General features: G+C 41.9%; 1 protein-coding gene across 1 annotated transcript in view; it reads right to left on the bottom strand.

Moving 5' to 3' along the window:
• SORCS3 (sortilin related VPS10 domain containing receptor 3) overlaps window positions 1–19,639 on the bottom strand; it is a gene marked incomplete at both ends in the record, with an annotated part of 605,319 nt that overhangs the window by 52,847 nt on the left and 532,833 nt on the right. The window contains one exon of the mRNA XM_079708894.1: window positions 19,013–19,120. Within this exon, the coding sequence (XP_079565020.1) occupies window positions 19,013–19,120 (108 nt within the window). The remainder of the gene's footprint in view (window positions 1–19,012; window positions 19,121–19,639) is intronic.

Here is a 19,639-nt window from a genome sequence, read left to right as displayed (position 1 = left end):
CTGAGCTCTCGTTCCTCAGAAACTCAAATGGTCCCGTTATCTCTAGACTAGAGGATCTCCACTGTCTGCATCAGAATCAACTAGAGAGCTTGTTAAATATAGATTGTCCCACACCCAGACTTTCTAATTAGTAGTGTTGGGTGCCTGATTATTGCATATCTAATAACTCCCCAGGTGATGCTGATGTTGTTGTCTCCAGGACCACTTGTTAAGAAACACTGCTCTAGACCACTTATCCAGAATTTAATTTTCTTGTATTTTTGGTCAAATTTGTAGCAACCAATTAGAAAGCTTTGTAAGGCTGGGAATGTTCTTATACTTCTTTGGACCACATAAAGCTTTTCAACAATAGTTGCTTGACAAAGAATGGCTGATTATTGGGTACCAGTGGAACAAGGCAATTTGAGAGGATGGCTTCATTTTCAAGTCTTTGGCAAAAAAGCTAATTTCTAGCGTGTTCAAATACACTGTCATCCACAGTCCCACTTCCTTGCAATTACCAAGATAAACTATTTTGACCTCCTTCTTCAGAAATGTATCCCCAGTCCCCCTTCTTAACTCAAAGCATATTTTTATCAACAAAATCAAAACCCCAAGACAATGTATGTGAAAATCTTGAAAACTCCCAATTGACAATAAATATTCATTACCATCGCCATCATTCTCATTGCTGGGACCCCCACAGACTCATACCCAAGGCCCTGCTCATCAAGAGATTTCGATAGGGTTGGCTCAAAATTCCTTTTGCAAGGTAAATACTAACCTAAAATGCACGGGCTTTGTCTTTTGTGTGTGTGTGTGTGACATCTTCTATAGAGCCTTGCAGAAAGTAGACACCTCATATATAAATACATATGACTGTCTGGAAACAGGTAGCTTACCCTTTAGTTCCCCTGAAAAAGTTACTCCCCACCACAGAACAAAATAAATGAATTCTCAGAGCTATTTTTCACAATATGGATTTTCAGGAAAAATCTATTAAAATTTATTACTTCTGTTTTTCTTTTTCTTTTTACCTTGTCACCTGGAATTTTTTTTCATGAGAGTTTTTGGCTCCACTCAAGATTTACCTTCTTCTTGGGCTTTACAAACCTGAGACCATCTCTCTCTTTCTATTAAACTCCTCTGTTGCTATCTGCCTGCACTGCTAATGTGACTCTGGTCACAAAGTGTCCTCTTGTGTGGTGGTTTAACTTTGAACATACAGGTGGTCTGGGCATGGTGGCAAAAGTAGTAGGCAAGGAAATAGAAGACTTGTCTTTTCCTAGTCCTCGTCTGCCACTAAATTAGCTAGGTGACCTTGAGAAAATCACTTCATCTCTCAAGCTTTCAGCTTCCTCACAGAAGATAATTTTTGAGCAGTGACACATATACTGAAAGGATGGGATGCAAAAACAGTCTAGGTGGAACATGGCTCCTAAAAGACAATTTCCAAGAGTTTATGTTCTTTCAATCCCTATGTCTACCTCCAGGTAGACAAGCTATCTGTCTCCTGGTGACCCCATACACAAAGGATTTATCAATTAGAGTCATTCATCTTTGTCTCCACTGGCACTTCTTTCATATAACAGATGCTCAATAAATAGTTCTGGGTTGATTAATGGGTAGAATTAATCTATCGAAACCATCCACTTCTTCCAAAATTGGGGTAATAGCTTTATCGACCCTTATTTCTGGGCCAAAGAACATGGTTGAGTTGTGTGTCCTTTGAGGTTTAGGAGGACTAAAACAATCTCAGGAAAAATAGCAGCAGTTTCTCTACCCCTTGTTATCACGGTCTGTGCTAGGATTTCCACAAACAACTGTGATTTGCTGGGACCCTAAATAACACACCTTCTCTAATCCACCATCCAGACCTGAGTAAACCTTGTGGGTAGGGAAGTGATTAATTTGAGGGAGGGAGGTGGTTTACAAAAATAAAAGACTTCATTAGAATTCCATCCACAAAGAGGGATAGCTACTCATTAATTAAATGATTTCAAAGGAGATCTTCATATATAATTGCTATAATTTAGGTGGAAACAATGCCACACTAAATGTAATTAGAGGAGCAGGCTATGTAAAGATGTTTTCGTCTTTACAGGAGAGCAACTCGGTTACCTGATTCTCCCCTGCATAGTAACCTGGTTCTTTGTTTGACCTCCGAATACACCAACTTTTATATACAGTTATAAAAGCTGAAAGAAGTTTCAAGGAGACAGTGGTTGACCACAATCCTTCCGAGAGGAAAAGAACAAGAATTCATCACTAGGAAGCCACGGGACATATGCAAAAGATATAACCAATAGTGCGTGGGGAGTTAGATTAGCAGGATGTCACTGCAGACGGACCTTTGAGGGAACAGCTGGTGGCACTCCACTAGGATAATACTGTGTTGTCATCGAGCTGCCCCAGGCCCTCCCCCTTCCCTTATCCTCCTCAGTCACTCCAGCACCAGCACCTTGAGCTCCTGTAACCCCCACCTCTCCCATCTCTGTCTGCCTGAAGACAAGAGAACTGCCTTAAGAAAGAGAACAAGGCCAAAGCTGACTCTGTCAATTTCTTCCTGACTTCCCTCTTTCTGTTACTGCCTCAGCTGAATTCTCAGACATCAGGCTAGAAACCTCTGCATTAGCAGAGACTCCGCCCTCAGTATGTCTTCTCTCTTAACCTCTAGCCTGACTCTCAATCCTTTTCTTACACTTCTACAAAATCTCTCACATTCACCAACTCCACTTGTATGCCACTCCTATGCCCTGATACTAATAATGGCCACCACTGACGGTCACCATTGATAGCATGCTTATCAGGTGCCAGAGACTCTGCTGAATGTTCCCTGGCGATTATTATCCCGAATCCTCCACACAAGGCCTGAGAATCTTAGGTATAGCCCTTTCAGATGAGGAAACTGAGGCCCTAGGTCCGTGTTCAAAGTCAAGATTGAGCTAGGCTTCAAGTTGACATTCGTGTGAGGCCAAAGCTCTTACTGGATGCTCTTCCTCCTGCTGAAGACTGTATTCCAGGCTCTCAGTACCTCTTGCCCCCTCACTCATTTACACCCTACATCCATCTTCAAGGAACCTATCCTCCACCCATTTCCAGACAGTTTTCTTAAAGCATTATTCCAATGACACTACATCCACACTCAGAAATTATGGTTATAGAATAGGGACCGCGTTCCTAGAACTAGCATTCCATCATATTCCTTTCCAAACTTTTCTTCCTTCTCCCCTATCTGTTCTTGCCAAACTGGTCTATTTCCCTTTCTACAAATGCCTACTCTACATAGATATTTGTGTTTGTGTGCACACACACACGGGCTGATGATAATAGCTGTGGAACATTTAGCAGAGTCCCTAGCATACACACACACACACACACACACACACACACATACTCCTGATTTCACACCTTATTTTTGCCATGTTCTTCATTAGAAACATCCTCCTTCAGTCTCTCCTGTCCTAAAACCTACCCAAGCCCTGACTTAAATGCCATCTCCTCTTAGAAGTGTTCCTGAGGTATGCAAAGTCCAAGTGATCTCTCTTCTAGACTTCCTGTGTGAGCAGATGGTAATCCTCTCCCACGGAGCAGAGGCCTTGCTCAGTTTCTCTAACCCTTTGTTTCAGTAACACCATATCCTCCCCGTCTTCCTTACTTCTCCCCCCACTCCTCCTCTTCACGCCTCTGTTGGTAACTTAAGCCTTCTTCTTATCTGTCCCTACACTTGACATGGGTTCTTCATATGTGGCTCAAGACGTCCCCTAGTGTCCTTCTATGACATTCATCTCTTCAACTTTAATTTCTATGCAGAGAACTCCCAAGGTACCTACTCTTGTTCCTAACCTCTTACAAGATTTAGTCACGAATATCATGCTAAGAACTTTGAATTTGATACAAGAGCCTCCCTATCTACCTTTGCAGCATTATCTCCTGCTACTTCCCAGTGTTACTTGTGCTCAGACAGAATTCCCTTTTGTTCCACTAAAAGAAGCATGATTTCCTAGCGCCTGCTTTTCCTCTGCTGGGGATCTGATCTTGCCCAACATCTGATCTTGTCCAACTCCTACCCATTCTGCAAGTCTGAAGTCAAATAATATGCAGTAATTCTTGGAAGGGGGGAAAGGAGAAGGAAATCTTTTCAAATCTAAGTATTTTGTAGTGACCATTTTCTCTTTTAAAAACCAAAACTAAGCAGATGAGGTGGGGGTTTTTTAATTTATTTTTCGTACATTTAAAAATTTTGATTGAACAGAGAGAATATAATCTCAATGGATCAGCTCTTTGGAATTAGTGCAGCCTTTGTATGTGGCCCAGTATGTAGTCAACTGAAAAAAATATACTAAATGTTTTTTTAGAAAACATATTCTCTATTTGTTGTGTGGAGGGTTGCATATAGTTCTCTTAAATCAAGCTTGCAATAGTGTCATTCATATCCAAAACCACACTAACTTTTGGACTGCTTGGTCTGTTGGTTTCTATGTGAAGTTTATTAAACTATTCCCCTACAATATTTCAAATCTTCCATTTCTCCTTGAGTTTTTGTAGGTTTTTGTATTATACAATCATTGCACTATACAGGTTTTGAGATTTTTCTATCTTCCTGATGGATTATTCTTTTGGGTTTTAATTTAAATGCTAACTTTTCTATTATGTTCTCTGTGATCTTTCTTCCTTTTCCACTCCTTTCCTTCTTAGGAAGAAAAAATGATCTCTTTCCTCTGAATTTTTGTAGCATTTTTTCCCTATGTTTTGAGTGTCACCCTTAGCACAGTGAAAGTTTACGCAGTGAACAGTTCTTGGAGCCAGGAGTCCAATTTAGGCGGCTGCTGCTAATGTTATAACACAGTTCTCAGCACCGCTTTCAACAAGGCTCTCATATCCCTTCTTAAGCATTTTGTGACTCATTAGCAATCATTTGACTGCACAGTTTGGCACGGAAGTATGGGCACAGGCGGGGGGGTGTCCCTTAGGCTGCTTGCATAAAAGGCAGAAAACACCATGAAATATAAAAAACTGAAAGCACAGCTGGAGGAAGTAAGAAAAGAGAAATAGGCACAGAAGATGTTACCTAGAGAGCTCCAATTATGGCCCAATTTGTCTTACTATGTGGAGAATGAGGTACTTGAACCTGAACTATGACAATCTTCATTGGCTTGGCCTCTAGTTGGGAGTTCCTGGGCCATGGAAAAGAGCAAACAGAACTATTGCGTCTTAGTACACAAGACTAAGGGTCCTTAGGGCTAAATCTTTGGCCCAACCCCTTCACCTGCTAGCTGGGGAAATCAAGCCCCAGGTAAAGTAGTGGTCTGCTCAAGAACACAAAGGACTAGAACCCAAGTCACCCGAACCACAATTTTTTCACCAACACTGACTGCTTTTCACGGGGATACCTTTGCAGCTTGCAGGTTGAGTCATGGTGTGCCACATGTGACAATAGTACCAGGAGTAATTGCTGGAAGAACGTGATCACATCCAGGGCTATGGTTAACCAGGGAAGGCTTCAGACAAGACCCACTTTCCACATTTTGCTGGCTTTTCCTTAAGACTCCTGTGTCTAAAGAGAGCTCTGGGTTTTCCAAGCTCTAGCCTGCAACTCTGGAACTATAAATGTGTGCTCTTAGGTTCTTCTAAGAGAGGATTTTCTTTGATCTGCTGAGATCTGTCATTCCTCTGCACAGTCTAATGGGCTGAATGAGTCATCAGAATGACACACACAATGATGTATTCTGGGTTCTAGGGAAATGAGCTCCCCTCCAGAGACAGCTTAGCTGCTCTCATCAAGCCCCTAAGGTGGGTGAAGGTCAGAGATACTAGGGTGACGGAATCTAAATTGGACTTCATGGATGGCCAGCAGGCTGGAGGGCAGGCATAGACCTTCAGTTCACAAATGAGGGGGGCATCCCTCTGGGTACCAGGGAAGAGGGAGTCTCCCATTGGTCTAGGTGTTGCCATCACACTGACATGTAAATAAACGTGCCCCAAATCAAAGGCTCTGCAATGACCCAGACTAGCTACTTGCAATTGCCCCTATTGACACATTGGATTTATTTCTCATTCTTCTAAGTAAACAATTGAACCAGCTGTTAATTAAACCATTCTGGTGAGTCACACACCATCTTCTCTGCCACCTCCGTCCAGGACTCAGAATTAGCCATTGCTAGGAAACCGCAAATCCCAACTCAATCCTTTTACTCCGCCTCAACTCCTTTCACTGGCTGGATGTCATTAATTTAAGAACAAATTATTAGAAACCTGGAAAACGGTTCTGAAATACCTGCAGATTTATGATGAAGTCATTTCACAAAAGGTCACAGGCAACCCTGCTATAATTAAATCTTTCATTAATTTTTAAAATACGCAATAACTTACAAATGCAGCATAAATTAACCAGATGACCTTGAAAAGATTATTTAGAGCACTGCTTCATCAGAAGCCACTATCTAGCAATTTCCTGAATTTTTATTTTATTAGTGGGACTTGTCTTTTTCCATTCTTGTCTTTGATTGCATTCTAGTAGCCTGCTTATTTGAAATGATTTAGTATTAATTTACTCAGAGCATTAGTCAGCACTGGGGAGTGATGGTGGGTAGTTATGACTCTCCCTTCCTCTAGGTCATGACCTCAAAGGTAGAGTAAGTGTGACCCACACAATCATCTACACATACCTAAATGCAGCCTCTACTCTTTTGCTATCTGGAAGCTGCTTTTTATTTCATGAGCAAATTTTGATAAATGATTTCCCTTTTCTCATTATAAAAATAATGTATTCTCATAAAAAAACCTGAAAACTATAAATATCTATAGCTGAGAAAATAAAAACCCCACTTGAGGTAAACACTTTTAATATTTTGTGATATTCCCTTCCATTCACTGACAATGTTCTTCTTTCTCAGACTAAGAGGTAAGCAGTAATCAGAATCCACAGCTAGAGTTTAAATTTTGGAAGTTAGAGGTAACCCTGAAATCTTTCTTGCCCTGTCTCTCTCTCTCTCACAAACACACACACACACACACACACCACCACCACCACCACCACCACCACCACCACTACCACCACCATTAAAATTCAATTGGATATGGAAAAATATTCCATAAATATTAGAGCTGAAATAAACCTCATACAAAACTGACTTTTCTTCTGTAGGGTACAGAAGAGGCTGCAGAACATAGCAACTTCCCAACAGCAGAGACCTTGGCTATCCTGTTTATGTCTTAGCCCAGCTCCTGGAGCTCTTAGAACAGTGCCTAAGTTGTAGTGGGCACTCAATACATATTGTTGAATAAAGAAATGATCAATGTTCTTGTAATAGCAACTTGACACATGTGGATTCCTGAGTCCTCCTTTAAGTGTTCCTACGGAGTTCAGCTCTCTCTGAAAGGCCTAGGCTCCCTTACGCCTCCTTTGCTGCCATAGGCCCTTCCTCTCTGCATCCAAGGAGGAAGCTGCTGAGGAGCGATTTCATATCAAAGCAGAAAGAGCAGTGTCCTGGAAAGGCCAGGCTTCGAGGCCAGCAGTTGCTGGTCTCCAGAAATTCAGGCCACATCCTTGGCTTTCGGTGTGCGTCCATGCCACCTGACTGTTTTCCCATTAGGGTGTAGAAGGGATTAGTAGTAAAGGAGGTCAGCGGCTGCAGGGGAATTGCACTGAGTGAAAGTGAGACATGAACTAGACCTTAATAGAAATAGGCAGGGAAGCAACAGCCAGGAATCCTGCACGCAGAGCCTGGGTTAGTTACACGATATGGTGTTGGGTGAGATGGTGAAAAGAGGCGAAAAGAGGTGAAAAGGTTTGAAAATAAGTACCAGGAGAGAAGAAGGCAAGATTGAGAAAGAGACTAAAAGGCATTGGACCTGAAGAGGCAAAAGAAAGAAAGCTGATTTTTAAATGCACTGAAAGAAACCATTCAGTGTCCAAACAACTTTGACTCTTTTCTCAAAACTTAATAAGCTCCTTCAACGGGTTTCAAAGTTTAAAGTACACAACAATGGGAGTGTGGTCTGTGAACCTGTGAAAGATGAGCCAGGAGTTGGGTGATGAAGGAGAACCTAAGAGGTGGAAACAAGAGGGAGAAGATGGATGTTCAAGATGGGATTTGAGAGAGGAGGAAATATCTGGGAGTCAAAAGAGATGTAAAAGAGCAGGGGAAGGAGAGGCGTCTAGTTTTTCTCTGTTGTTATATTTCTCAGTCTCCTACTTTGTGTCAAATCCTGAACCAAGAGATAAAAAGAATCAGGAAAAAGATAAAATTCAGCCCCTTCTTTTAAATAGTTTTCAGTTCAGGCCAATAGTATTATTCACTCTCGATGCACCTGCTGAGCCCCAATTATGCACAGGCCTCCATGTTCAGGGCTGCGGAGGATGACAAATAAGACAGCCAACCTCATGAATCTTTCAGACTAAAAAAGACCTCAACTGCAGAAATGACCAATAGGTAAAACAGTTAGAACACAGTGCAAAAATAAAGGTGACAATGCCATTTCACCGTGACCCAGCAATTCCATTTTTAGGTATGCAGCTCTGAGAACTTCTGTGTATGCATTGGGAGGCATATACAAAGATAGGACAATACTGTTTGTAATAGTGCAAAACTGGAAACAGGCTAAATGTCCATCGATAGGAGCATGGAGAAATAAATTGTGCATATTCATGTCACGACATAATGCCACAGCATTATGTGTCTGGATCAGATGGATTTGTCCCAAGACAGATAATACTGAGTGACAGAAGCATGTAGAGGAATGAGAGCATTTAGATAATTACACGTTAAAAAACACACGAAGCAATACCACATATATTTCTATGGATAATTAATATGTATTAAAAGTATCGACAGACATACTAGAAGGATATACATCAAATTCACATCAGTAGTTGATCTGTGTAGGGAGTAAGGGGAAAGGTTCTGAAAATGGGCAATACCAAGAAAACCGACTCTACCTGGGATGCCCTGCTATTTATTTTAAAAATCTGAAACCCAAATGATGACGTGTTGAGATTTTTTTTTTTTTTTTTTTTGCGGTATGCGGGCCTCTCACTGTTGTGGCCTCTCCCGTTGCGGAGCACAGGCTCCGGACGCACACGCTCAGCGGCCATGGCTCACGGGCCCAGCCGCTCCGCAGCATGCGAGATCCTCCCGGACCGGGGCACGGACCCGTGTCCCCTGCATCGGCAGGCGGATTCTCAACCACTGCGCCACCAGGGAAGCCCTGTGTTAATATTTATTAACTCCAGTTTGTTGGCACGCGGGTGCTCATAATACAATTTTTGTACTTGACTGTATTTTTAAAACTTTAAAAAGAACTGTAAGAAAACAATATAGGTATTAAATTATGGATGTAGAATCTATACTGTGAATCACAAATTCAAAATCTTAGAGGAACCAGGAGTGCAACTTAAATGAACAATGAGTAAGCTGACGCAGCTGGAGAAGTCATGCACATCAGATGAGAGGTGGGGGAAGAAATGGCACACGCAGTGGAAACTGGGCAGCTGCCATGCAGCTCCAGCAGCCTGTAGGACTATGGGCATTTGGGCTCAGTGCTGCAAGATGTTTCTGCCTGCAAATTTTAGCTCCATTAAGGAAAGTGAAGGCCAAACTAAATATATCTGTGATCCAAATGCTGAAGCTTACGATAGGAATTTAATGAAAGAAAATAAGTAAGAGCTGGAGGAATTGTGGAGGGCTTCCTGAAAGAGGTGAGACTTGTCTGTATGGTTAAAATAAGAAATGAGGGGCTTCCCTGGTGGTGCAGTGGTTGAGTCCGCCTGCCGATGCAGGGGACACGGGTTCGTGCCCCGGTCCAGGAAGATCCCACATGCCGCAGAGCGGCTGGGCCTGTGAGCCATGGCCGCTGAGCCTGCGCGTCGGAGCCTGTGCTCCACAACGGGAGAGGCCACAACAGTGAGAGGCCCGCGTACCGCAAAAAAAAAAAAAAAAAAAAAAAAAAAAAGAAATAAGGAAACTTAACTATTTCACATGATTTGTGTATTCAATATAGTCAGCACTCCATATCTGCCAGTTCCACATCCACAAATTCAATCAACCATGGAACAAAAACATTAAAAAAAATCCAGAAATTTCCATAAAGCAAAACTTGAATTTGACACACCCCCGCAACTATTTACATAGCCTTTACATTGTTAAGTATTATAAGTAATCTAGAGATGATTTAAAGCATGTGGAAGGATGTTCAAAGTTTATATACAAATACTATGCAATTTTATATAAGGGACTCGAGCATCCATGAATTTTGGTATCCACAGGGGAGCAGGGTGTTTCCTGGAACCAATCCCCAGTGGATACCAAGGGACATGTATAAGACAGGGCAACTGAAGTAGTCTATGGATATGGATAAGTAGTACAGATAGTAGTTGGTGGAGAGTTTCTAAGTTTGTAGAAATTGTGTCAACAATTCAAATGGTATTTATAACACAGCCACAAAAGATTAAACTCCATGTACCCTCTTGTTCAGAGTCAACAAACTACAGCCAGTGGGACATATCTGGCCCAAGGCCTGTTTTGGATGGCCTACAAGCTAATGATGGTTTTTACGTTTTAAATGGTTGGGGGCAAGTGAACGAAGGAACATATTTTATACCATGTGAAAATTGTATGAAATTCACATTTCAGTGTCCAGAAGTGAAGTTTTATTGGAACACACTGATGTCCATTCATTACATGTTGTCTATGGCTGCTTTCACACTAGATCAGGAGGGGCAAGTAGCAGCAAAGACCCTGTGGCCAGCAAAGTCTAAAAATCTTTACAGAGACAGTCTGCTGACCCCTGCCCTAGTTGGCCAAAATTCTTCCCTGAAGGTGGCCCGTTTCTTGATCATTAGACTCTGGAGACTGCAAACATCTCGAATGTCACTCAATGGAGGTTATTTCACTTAATTCTCACATTCACATGAGGAACCCCAAGCTCAGAGGGAAGGTAAGACCTCTAAGGTCACAGGGATATACTAAGTGGCAGTCTGAGCACAGTCCCTGGAGTGTGGACCTCCAAGATCTATGTTCTCAGCCATCACCCCATCCCCCACAGCAATCCATGGGTCAAAATAAGCCTTTTCTTCCCAGCCTACTGCCAGCTGCCAGTACCTCCCAATATCATCCAAGCCCCCTATGTAGGCATGCACTCTGCTTTTGTGTTCCTTGGCCCCAACTCAGTGGGCCTCTGAATGGATGGCAAGTCTAGTGACAACCTGAAGGACGTGAATCCAGCAGCCGGCCTGAGAGGCGATGATTTGGGAGTTTCACTGGATTTGCTGATTACTCGAATGACTTACTTTGGGCAAAGCAAAATCAGACTCTTCTAGCAAACAACAGAGAATTGAAAAACAGAAGCAGCACTGCTTCATTTCCAATGACTTTATCGGATGTAGTTACTAGAGGCTAAACAATGTATTTAAGCTCAGGGCTAGGTCTCTGTGTTGCTCCAGGGCTATATTTGAGAGCATGTCCACTGCTAAGCATGAGGTCACGGTCTCTTCAGTAGAAAGAAGGTCTTCACTTTTTTCAAACCTCCGCAGATTTGGGGTTTGTATAATTTTCTAGGCAAAATGTTCTCTCTCCCCCTTCACTTTGGCTATTAGTTCTGCTGGCAGAACAGTGGATTGGAGATTTATGCCAATTAGAATTGGATTTATACAGGGACTCAGCGAGGCAATTGGCCCTAGACAATTTGCTGAGAGCGTCTCTGGCCCTTCTCATCTCTCACTCTCCCCTGTACAGGCCAGGCAAGTTCATATTCCTACCATTCCATGTTTGCTCACACTGTTCCCCCACCTAGAATACCTTTGCTCTTCCCTCTCTGCACAGACACAAAGCTCTACCTAGCTACTCTATTTTTAATCTCTTCTTTGATATCCACTGGCAACTACAGTTTGTCCTACCCCCTTACCATTTACTTGTTTTGTAGTTCTTTCATGTGTTGGTCATTTATTATTATTTTTTTCCACGGTACGCGGGCCTCTCACTGTTGTGGCCTCTCCTGTTGTGGAGCACAGGCTCCGGATATGCAGGCTCAGCAGCCATGGCTCACGGGCCCAGCCGCTCCGCAGCATGTGGGATCTTCCCAGACTGGGGCACGAACCCGCATCCCCTGCATCGGCAGGCGTACTCTCAACCACTGCGCCACCAGGGAAGCCCTGTTGGTCATATTTTATCAGATAGATTGTGTTTGAATGGGTCTGCTGTGACTTCGTGTCTGGTAGCACAGCGGGTACCCATCAATACTTAGTGAATAACATCCCCACCCCTCTTGCCCCAAACGCCACAATCCTTTATTGAACAAACCTTGGAGAATTCTAGTATCTTTCTTCAAATTTCAGCTCTGAGCCTAAGATTTGAAACTCACATTCCTTGCTCTCAGGTTTCCTCTTACTGAGTGTGTGAGCTTAATTTCTCTGAGCCTCAGTGTTCTCCTCTGCCCAAGGACAATAATCCGATCTACCTGATGGGGTTATTGCAAAATGTCAATGAAATCAAGTTTGAGAGACAGCTCAGCAAGATACCTGACACAAAGGAAGGTATGGAGCAGACACAGGTTGGCTGCTGCCCACTCCTGGTAAGAATTTATCTATTCTCTTCCAGGGAAGCTGCACCCCTCCCTTTGGGGATTTGTTTCCCCCCTGGGAGGCTGCCAGGTTCTCCCTGGCCCCCATGAAAGATCAGCTAAATCACAACCAATTGGTTAAAACACTTCATATCAAGAAAGAATTTCAAATGTGGCTTTGAGGCTGTAGGAAAGCAGTGTTTTCCCATCTGATGCCACATCTGAGCCAAGCAAAAAAGAGCTCTCCTTAAAGTGCTAATTTGGGGGCCAATAGTGGACCAAAGAGTCCCAAGTGCTCTAACAGCCACAGGCACCTCGTCAGCTGGAGAGCCACTGCCTGAGACAGCAATAAGCCCTCCGGCTTGTCAATCATCCAGCCCTGTTCTCAGCCTTAAGTAATAAGAACGGTCACATTTCACTGTGAATTAGACTAGACTAGATGGCTCCTGTCAAGGTTACCAGGGAGAGGCTGAAATAATAACATTTGAAAAGACAGTGCAAAACAGAGGAATAAAAGCAAGCAAATCCCATGCCTGCAAGCTGGGAACTGTCTCTCTCACACAGATTCCCCTATAAAGCCACGATGTTAGAAGTTTCCATGCTCCTGAGCTTTGGCCTCCGGGAGAACTGCACACTGGAGAGATTCTGTAGAAGGTGGAAGAAATAAGAAATCATTCCCAGGATGGTCCTCATTCGCTAGCTGCCCTTCTGCACCCACTGCCATTCCACCCCTGCTTCGTCATCCCCTAGACACACGTCTGCACACAGACACAGGCTGCTCTGATTCCTACCCAACTCCAGGCTCCCGTAACTTGCAACTATTGGATTCTGATCAGAGCACTTCAGAATCTCTGGGGATCTATAAGCAACTCCCTAAAATGCTAGAGCCATGGGCCAGAGAAGTCACTATACTCATAGTGGTGGTAAGATTATTGTGTTAATTCATTCATTTCTTCATTCAATCACTTAATACATATATATGGTTAAATCCTTGGTGCTAGCACAAAACTGATGCACATGGCAGTCAAAAAACAAAATACACAAAGATCCTCCCTCATGGGAACTTAAAGTCAGTGTGTGTGTGTGTGTGTGTGTGTGTGCATGTGTGTGTTGTTTATGTGCAAACACGTGTGTCTGTGTCTTAAGGTTAGATGAAGGGGGAGGGGAACCTACTAAACCAACTGCCATTTTCATGAATATTTATTGCCTAAAGTGTTATGAAGGAAAAAATACATAGGGCTAAGGCTATATATAGAGTGGGGCCCCAACCTGGTCTGGTGGGCTAAAGGAGAGTGTGTCAGAAAACTGATACTTAGGCTGACACTTGAAAGATACTTAATTAGAAGCTTAGTTGTTCAAGTGGGGAGGGCAAGCACATTCCAGATGGATACACAAAGACCCTGGGGCAGAAAGGCACCATTAGATCAGAGAAGGGTGGTCAGAGCATGGGGGCCAGAAATGAGGTCCCAGACATGGACTCAGTGTAGATATTTATAGACCATTCAATGATTTTGGACTTCATCCTAAAGTCAATGGAAAGCCCTCCACACATTTTGAGAAGAGGAGTGGTGCTTCCATATTTCCAATTTCAAGAACCTCACTCTGGATGTAAGTCAAATTCCTAAACATAACCTAAGACCCTTCATAGGCTCAACCCCTTAACCCCAGTCATGCTCTCTCATGGTTCTTTCCTTTGCTTTGAAGTCATTCATTCTTTCAACCAATAAGAAGTGATTTCCGACTACATGCCAACCCTCTTTTAGGCATTGAGGTTATAGTGCTCAACAAAACTGTTTAAAATGTGTGCTTTCCTTGAGCTTACATTCTATTACCTATTAATTGGTTGTCCATTGGTGAACTGCCATTGAAACTTCCAGACTGACTCAGTTGTCACATTTCATACATGTGAAGTTTTCACTTCCCTCTACTTGTATCCTGGTTATATAACTTGGGATTCTTGATGATTGTGTATCTCGTTCCACGCACCCCCCAACACACCAGACTGAGAGCTCCTTAAAGGTAGATATAATTGTATTTACCTCTTTGATATTCCTTAAGAGGGTCTAAAACATATCAGAAGCTCATGAAATGTTTCTGAATAAATGTGTAGTAGTCAGGGCTCTCTAGAGAAACAGAATGAATAGGAGATAGAGACAAAGAGAGAGAGAGACTGACTATATGGAATTGGCTCACACAAATATGGGGGCTGACATGTCCCAAGACCTGCAGGGTGAGTCAGCAAGTTGGAGACGCAGGAGGGCCAATGGTATAGTTCCAAGCTTGAGACCCAGGAAAAGTGGAAGTTTCAGTTGGAGTCAAAGGCAAGAAAAAACCATGTCCCAGTTCAAATGCAGCCAGGCAAAAAGCATTCTCTCTTGCTCAGGGAAGAGTTAGCCTTTTAGTTCTAACCAAGCTTTCAACTGGATGAGTTCCACCCACATTAGGGAAAACAATCTGCTTTACTGGGTCTACTGATTTAAATGCTAATCTTGTCCAAAAACACCTTCACAGAAGCATCCAGAATAATGTTTGACCAAGTATCTAGGCACGCCATGACCCAGTCAAGTTGACCCATAACATTAACCATCACAAACTAATATATATTATATCCTCCAAATGAAGGTAACAAGGCAATAAAACCTTAGTGTGAATGAGCTAGTCCTTCTTTCTCCCTGACTTCAGTTGAACTACCAAGTCAGGGTTAACAGAAAGAGGCAGGATACAGAATTCAAATAGCCTACATCATAAATAAGTTTTTGGCTAAATGGCAAGGTTAAGCAATCTTGTCCCCAAATGGACCTCCTGTCCTCGAAGTTCCTAAAGCATATATAAAATTATTTGGACTCCTGCTTTAGTCTTTGTCATTGCTATTCCATGCGAGAAAAGCAGTGGTCATCCTTAGTGGGCCACTTGGTTTTAAAGTCCTTTTTAAACCTAAGACAGAGCCAGAAATTGCCTCTCAGCAATCATTCCAGGGCCTACACTTCTGGCTGTCTAAGGAGCCCTGGATCATTTTCATACTAGAGAAACTTTGAATTAATAAAAAGTTAAAAATAGGGAGCTTGAATTGTTTATACTTGGTTGGATGATTGCTTCCAAACTCATCTTAATTCCATGAAAGACAACTACCTGTCTGCCTCAAATCCCATATAAGAAAATTTTGCACTGTTCTAGTTCCTGTTCTACATACTAGCATTTAAGGAATCTTGATAAGCAAGGTAGAAGGGAGACAAAAACTCTGCCACACTCCTTGGAGTCTTATTGGGGAGGAAAGAAAAACAGGAGCACTAGCTCATCTTCTCAGTAAATGGTTTAGCCCTGAGGTCAATCTCCCTCATATCCATGTGACCAGCTAAACCCCATCCAAAGCTGAGAAAAAAAAAAAAAAATATATATATATATATATATTACCATTTACGATTAGATGAATACAGAATTTAAACTGTCACTTTAAATTTGCTGGGGAACGCCAGGTCCTGCAGAGATTGGTGTACATGCACTATTGTTCAAAGTAATGCCCAAGAGAAACATGCAATGAGTTCAGAGAGGCCTCATACAAGAGAACGCAGGATAAATCACAGTATGAGATAAGGAGAACACAGAATAAAAGGAGGACCAGTATGTCTCTTTGCTAAAAAAAACAGGGAAGACCTGACTTTAGAACCATACATATCTTCACTGCCCAACCTTCTAGGGCCATGTCAGATTTGATTGTGATGAGCAGCCACATTTGGCTTGATCCATTCAAGTAGATTGATTGCACAATCTTCTTGAATGTGTGAACCTTCGCCTTACAGAACTTAGAACTCAATACTTGAGACTTCCTAGTGGCCGTATTGGAGGAAGTCCCAGAAAGGAGGAAGGTTTTCTTTTCATATCTAGTGATTAAGCGAAGGATGGGAAATCATTTGGAAAAGTCAGCTCATGGTCAGAGATCCTTATGAAAAAAGATGGCAGTATTCCTAGTATTCTGGGGTTCGCTTCCTGGAATTCCTAAGAAAATATTTTAATTCCTTGGCAGAGTATTCTGGGTAACATGACAGAGTCATTTGTATGTCACATTTATTTAATGTATGCAGTCCACGAGGACAGGGGTTTCTTCTTGATTTGTTCATCTAGAATAGTATCTGGCACATAGGTACCACTGGTTTTTTTTAATAATATAATTTTTCGGAGGTCTTGCTGGGACCCTAGAGCCTTGGGATTTCTCTCTCATTGTATCTCTGTTGTCTAAATTTCTCCATATATACATGTATATCTATGTGTACATATATACATGTACATATGTCTATACATACAAATACTTGCATATATATTCACTATGCATATATATCTACATACTTATCAAATCATTTGTATTTTAGAAATAAAGTTTATGTTATGATATCTCTTTGAACATCCAGAATTTGTATTTATACAACATACTGTTGCTGTGTATCTACCAAACGATGAGGCTTTAGACTCTAAGCATTACTAACATACTATATCTTAAATACTGTCTATGGCTCAAACAGCTAAACTTGCATACAATAGTGTTAACTCTTAATAAAGTGAGTTGACAGCAACAACAGAGTCCATTTGTTATCACAGGAAATTTAATTAGAAATTTAGATGGTGAGACAATTCTGTTTTGGAGAATATTTTAGGAGAACAAAAAGAAATTGCTGAAAACACTCAAATTAAAGCTGTACTTCCTGAGTAACAAATTCTACAAGAAATCCTTGTTTACACTGTACAACAGAATTGTCCAGAGAAGTTCTATCATGGCACAAGTTGGCCTCTAAAGACATCCGTTACGAATACGGTATACCCCTTGGGAAGACTGTAGCAGCACCTCATAGGGTTTGACATCATGTCTTTAAATTTCCAACAATAGAGCCTACGTGCCTAACACATGGATTATGCTAAAAAATGAGTGTTAAGTCTTTAAAAGACACAGTTCACACCCTTGAAGATAGAGAGAAGGTTGTATAGGCAATTTGGAAAATTCAGAAAGAATTAAAGAAGATAATTTAAAATCACTTTTCCATGCACTTGTTCCAAATAATTTTAAAGACATTTTGTGAAGCCACCCAAATTTTCTGTTATGAACATTTTTTAAATAATGAGGACACTGGGAATCCTATAGACTCTTTTTATAGACATATCCTATAGACATGGAACCCCTTTGTAGTGTTTCTGCTGAATTTCCTAGGACTGGACTTTTGTCCATTTGTTCTGTTTGTTTTCTCCGATTTGTGCACAATTTTCCATCATGGCTGGGTTCTTTCTGTCATTCTGAAAGCTCAGAGGAGTGGCTGGTCAGCCCTCTGGTTATGAGGATGGAAGTGGAAAGAAGGAGCATGGCAAAGTGGTCCCGTCCGGGGCTAGATTACAACATTTGATCAAAACTGCGTAGCTGCAGTTATAAAAGATTTTTCAACTGATCACTCTGGGAAAAAAAGTAAAGCATAGGAATTAGCCATTTGCCCTTGTATTTGCCTCCTCCGCAAAGCTCATCAGTCTCATATCAGGAAAAGATTGATTCAAACTATAAAGAAATTAATGAACGCAAAGGTTAAAAGAAGAGCAGTGTCCCCTAGAGTAAGAAGATGACAGCGTTCCCCCAAACTAGCCCAGGAGCATTCTATGAGCCTTTCTGTGACAAGTCCACAATATAGAAAATTCCCCTTAATCTTGCCCAGCAGACTCCCTTCATTCTGTCCAGCAAATAATTAAAGTGTAAGATATTCCAGTCTCTTGGAAGTAGGGGAGGTGGAGAGCGGTGGGGCTTTGTATTGCTGGTGAAGTGTTCCCACAACTATTCCTCCACACCCCACTACCTACAGCAGTGCACACAAACACGCATAATCAACTTTTTAAGAATTAAACTATGATATAACTTTAGAAAACATCAAATTATTATTATCTTCTTTAATATTCAGAAAGTACTTTGGAGCTTTTTACAGCTTTAAGATCTATATCTCTACCATCTATTCTCATCGTAAAGGAGTGTAGAAAAATTTTCACAGCAAATTAATCTGAAGTGGAACAACAGCAATTCTGTGTGTGTGTGTATATCACAGACTCTAGGAGGTTCCCTTAAAACATTCCCTGTTTTCAGTAAGTTGTCTGTTTTGTTCCCTCTGTCCCCATCCCTAGTTCCTTACTAGGCTGTTTTGGAAAGAGAGAAAACACATCGAAAGACTTAAGCTTTCTGTTTGCTTGGGTTTTGGATAAATGGAAATTTGTTACAATACTTTAATTTTATGAGAAACCTTAACTTTTCAATTAGAAGCCCAGCTTCTCTAATCCTGTCAGTAGTCTCTTGAATTGGTGGGTGTTGCATAAATATGTCCATCTTACAGATGAGGAAACTTTGGTCCAGAGGCTGAAATGCTTTCGTGTAAGCCTCCCTGGGGAAAGTCCATGGCCTCCGTGGAAGTAGAACCCAGGTCTCCAGGCTCCTTTTGACCAAAGACAAAGAAGTACTCACGTCATAATTTGGGTCTCCACGCCTGCCTCCACCAGAGCTCCGTCCACAAAAAGAGGAACCGAGGTGAAACCGTACTTGTTCCAGGAGTGGCCCTCGTCAAAACTCACCCTGGGTTGGAAACAAGTAGATGGAAGAGACAGCTGAAAATAAAACCACACTATTTGGCAACCAGTTTTCAGGTGATTAAATTCTCCTCTGTATCTCCCTTTCTGGCAGCTTGGATTATCAATAGGTATTAATCTTCAACATCTCCCTATATTATTATGAGATTTGATTAAAACTGCATTTCCTGGCCCAGGCACAGACAGCACCAAGAGCTGCAGAAATAGTTCAACATCTCAGAATTGAAGGAAAAAACCCACCCAGGCGGGAGGGCTCAGTGGATGGAGTGTCATGTTTCAAGTACTCAGAATGGAACCTGAGGTTCAATTTACAGCACAATCAATTCAGCCTCTGGAGTCTCTGACACAGACAAATTCAGCAGTGCAGCATTTACCCTATGGGAGGGGAGGTGTGTGTCTTTCAGATCAAACCTTATAAATAGCAATTTCCTATTTGTTCAGAATGGATGAAGTATCATTTTCCCTCCCCGATGCCACTTTAAGGGGCTTTTAGGGAGGAGTATTG

Source organism: Hyperoodon ampullatus, assembly GCF_949752795.1.
Source record: "Hyperoodon ampullatus genome assembly, chromosome: 1".
NCBI classification, from domain to species: Eukaryota; Metazoa; Chordata; class Mammalia; order Artiodactyla; family Ziphiidae; genus Hyperoodon; species Hyperoodon ampullatus.
The sequence above is the reverse complement of the archived record's forward strand: the minus strand, read 5'-3'. Positions and strand labels throughout refer to the sequence as shown.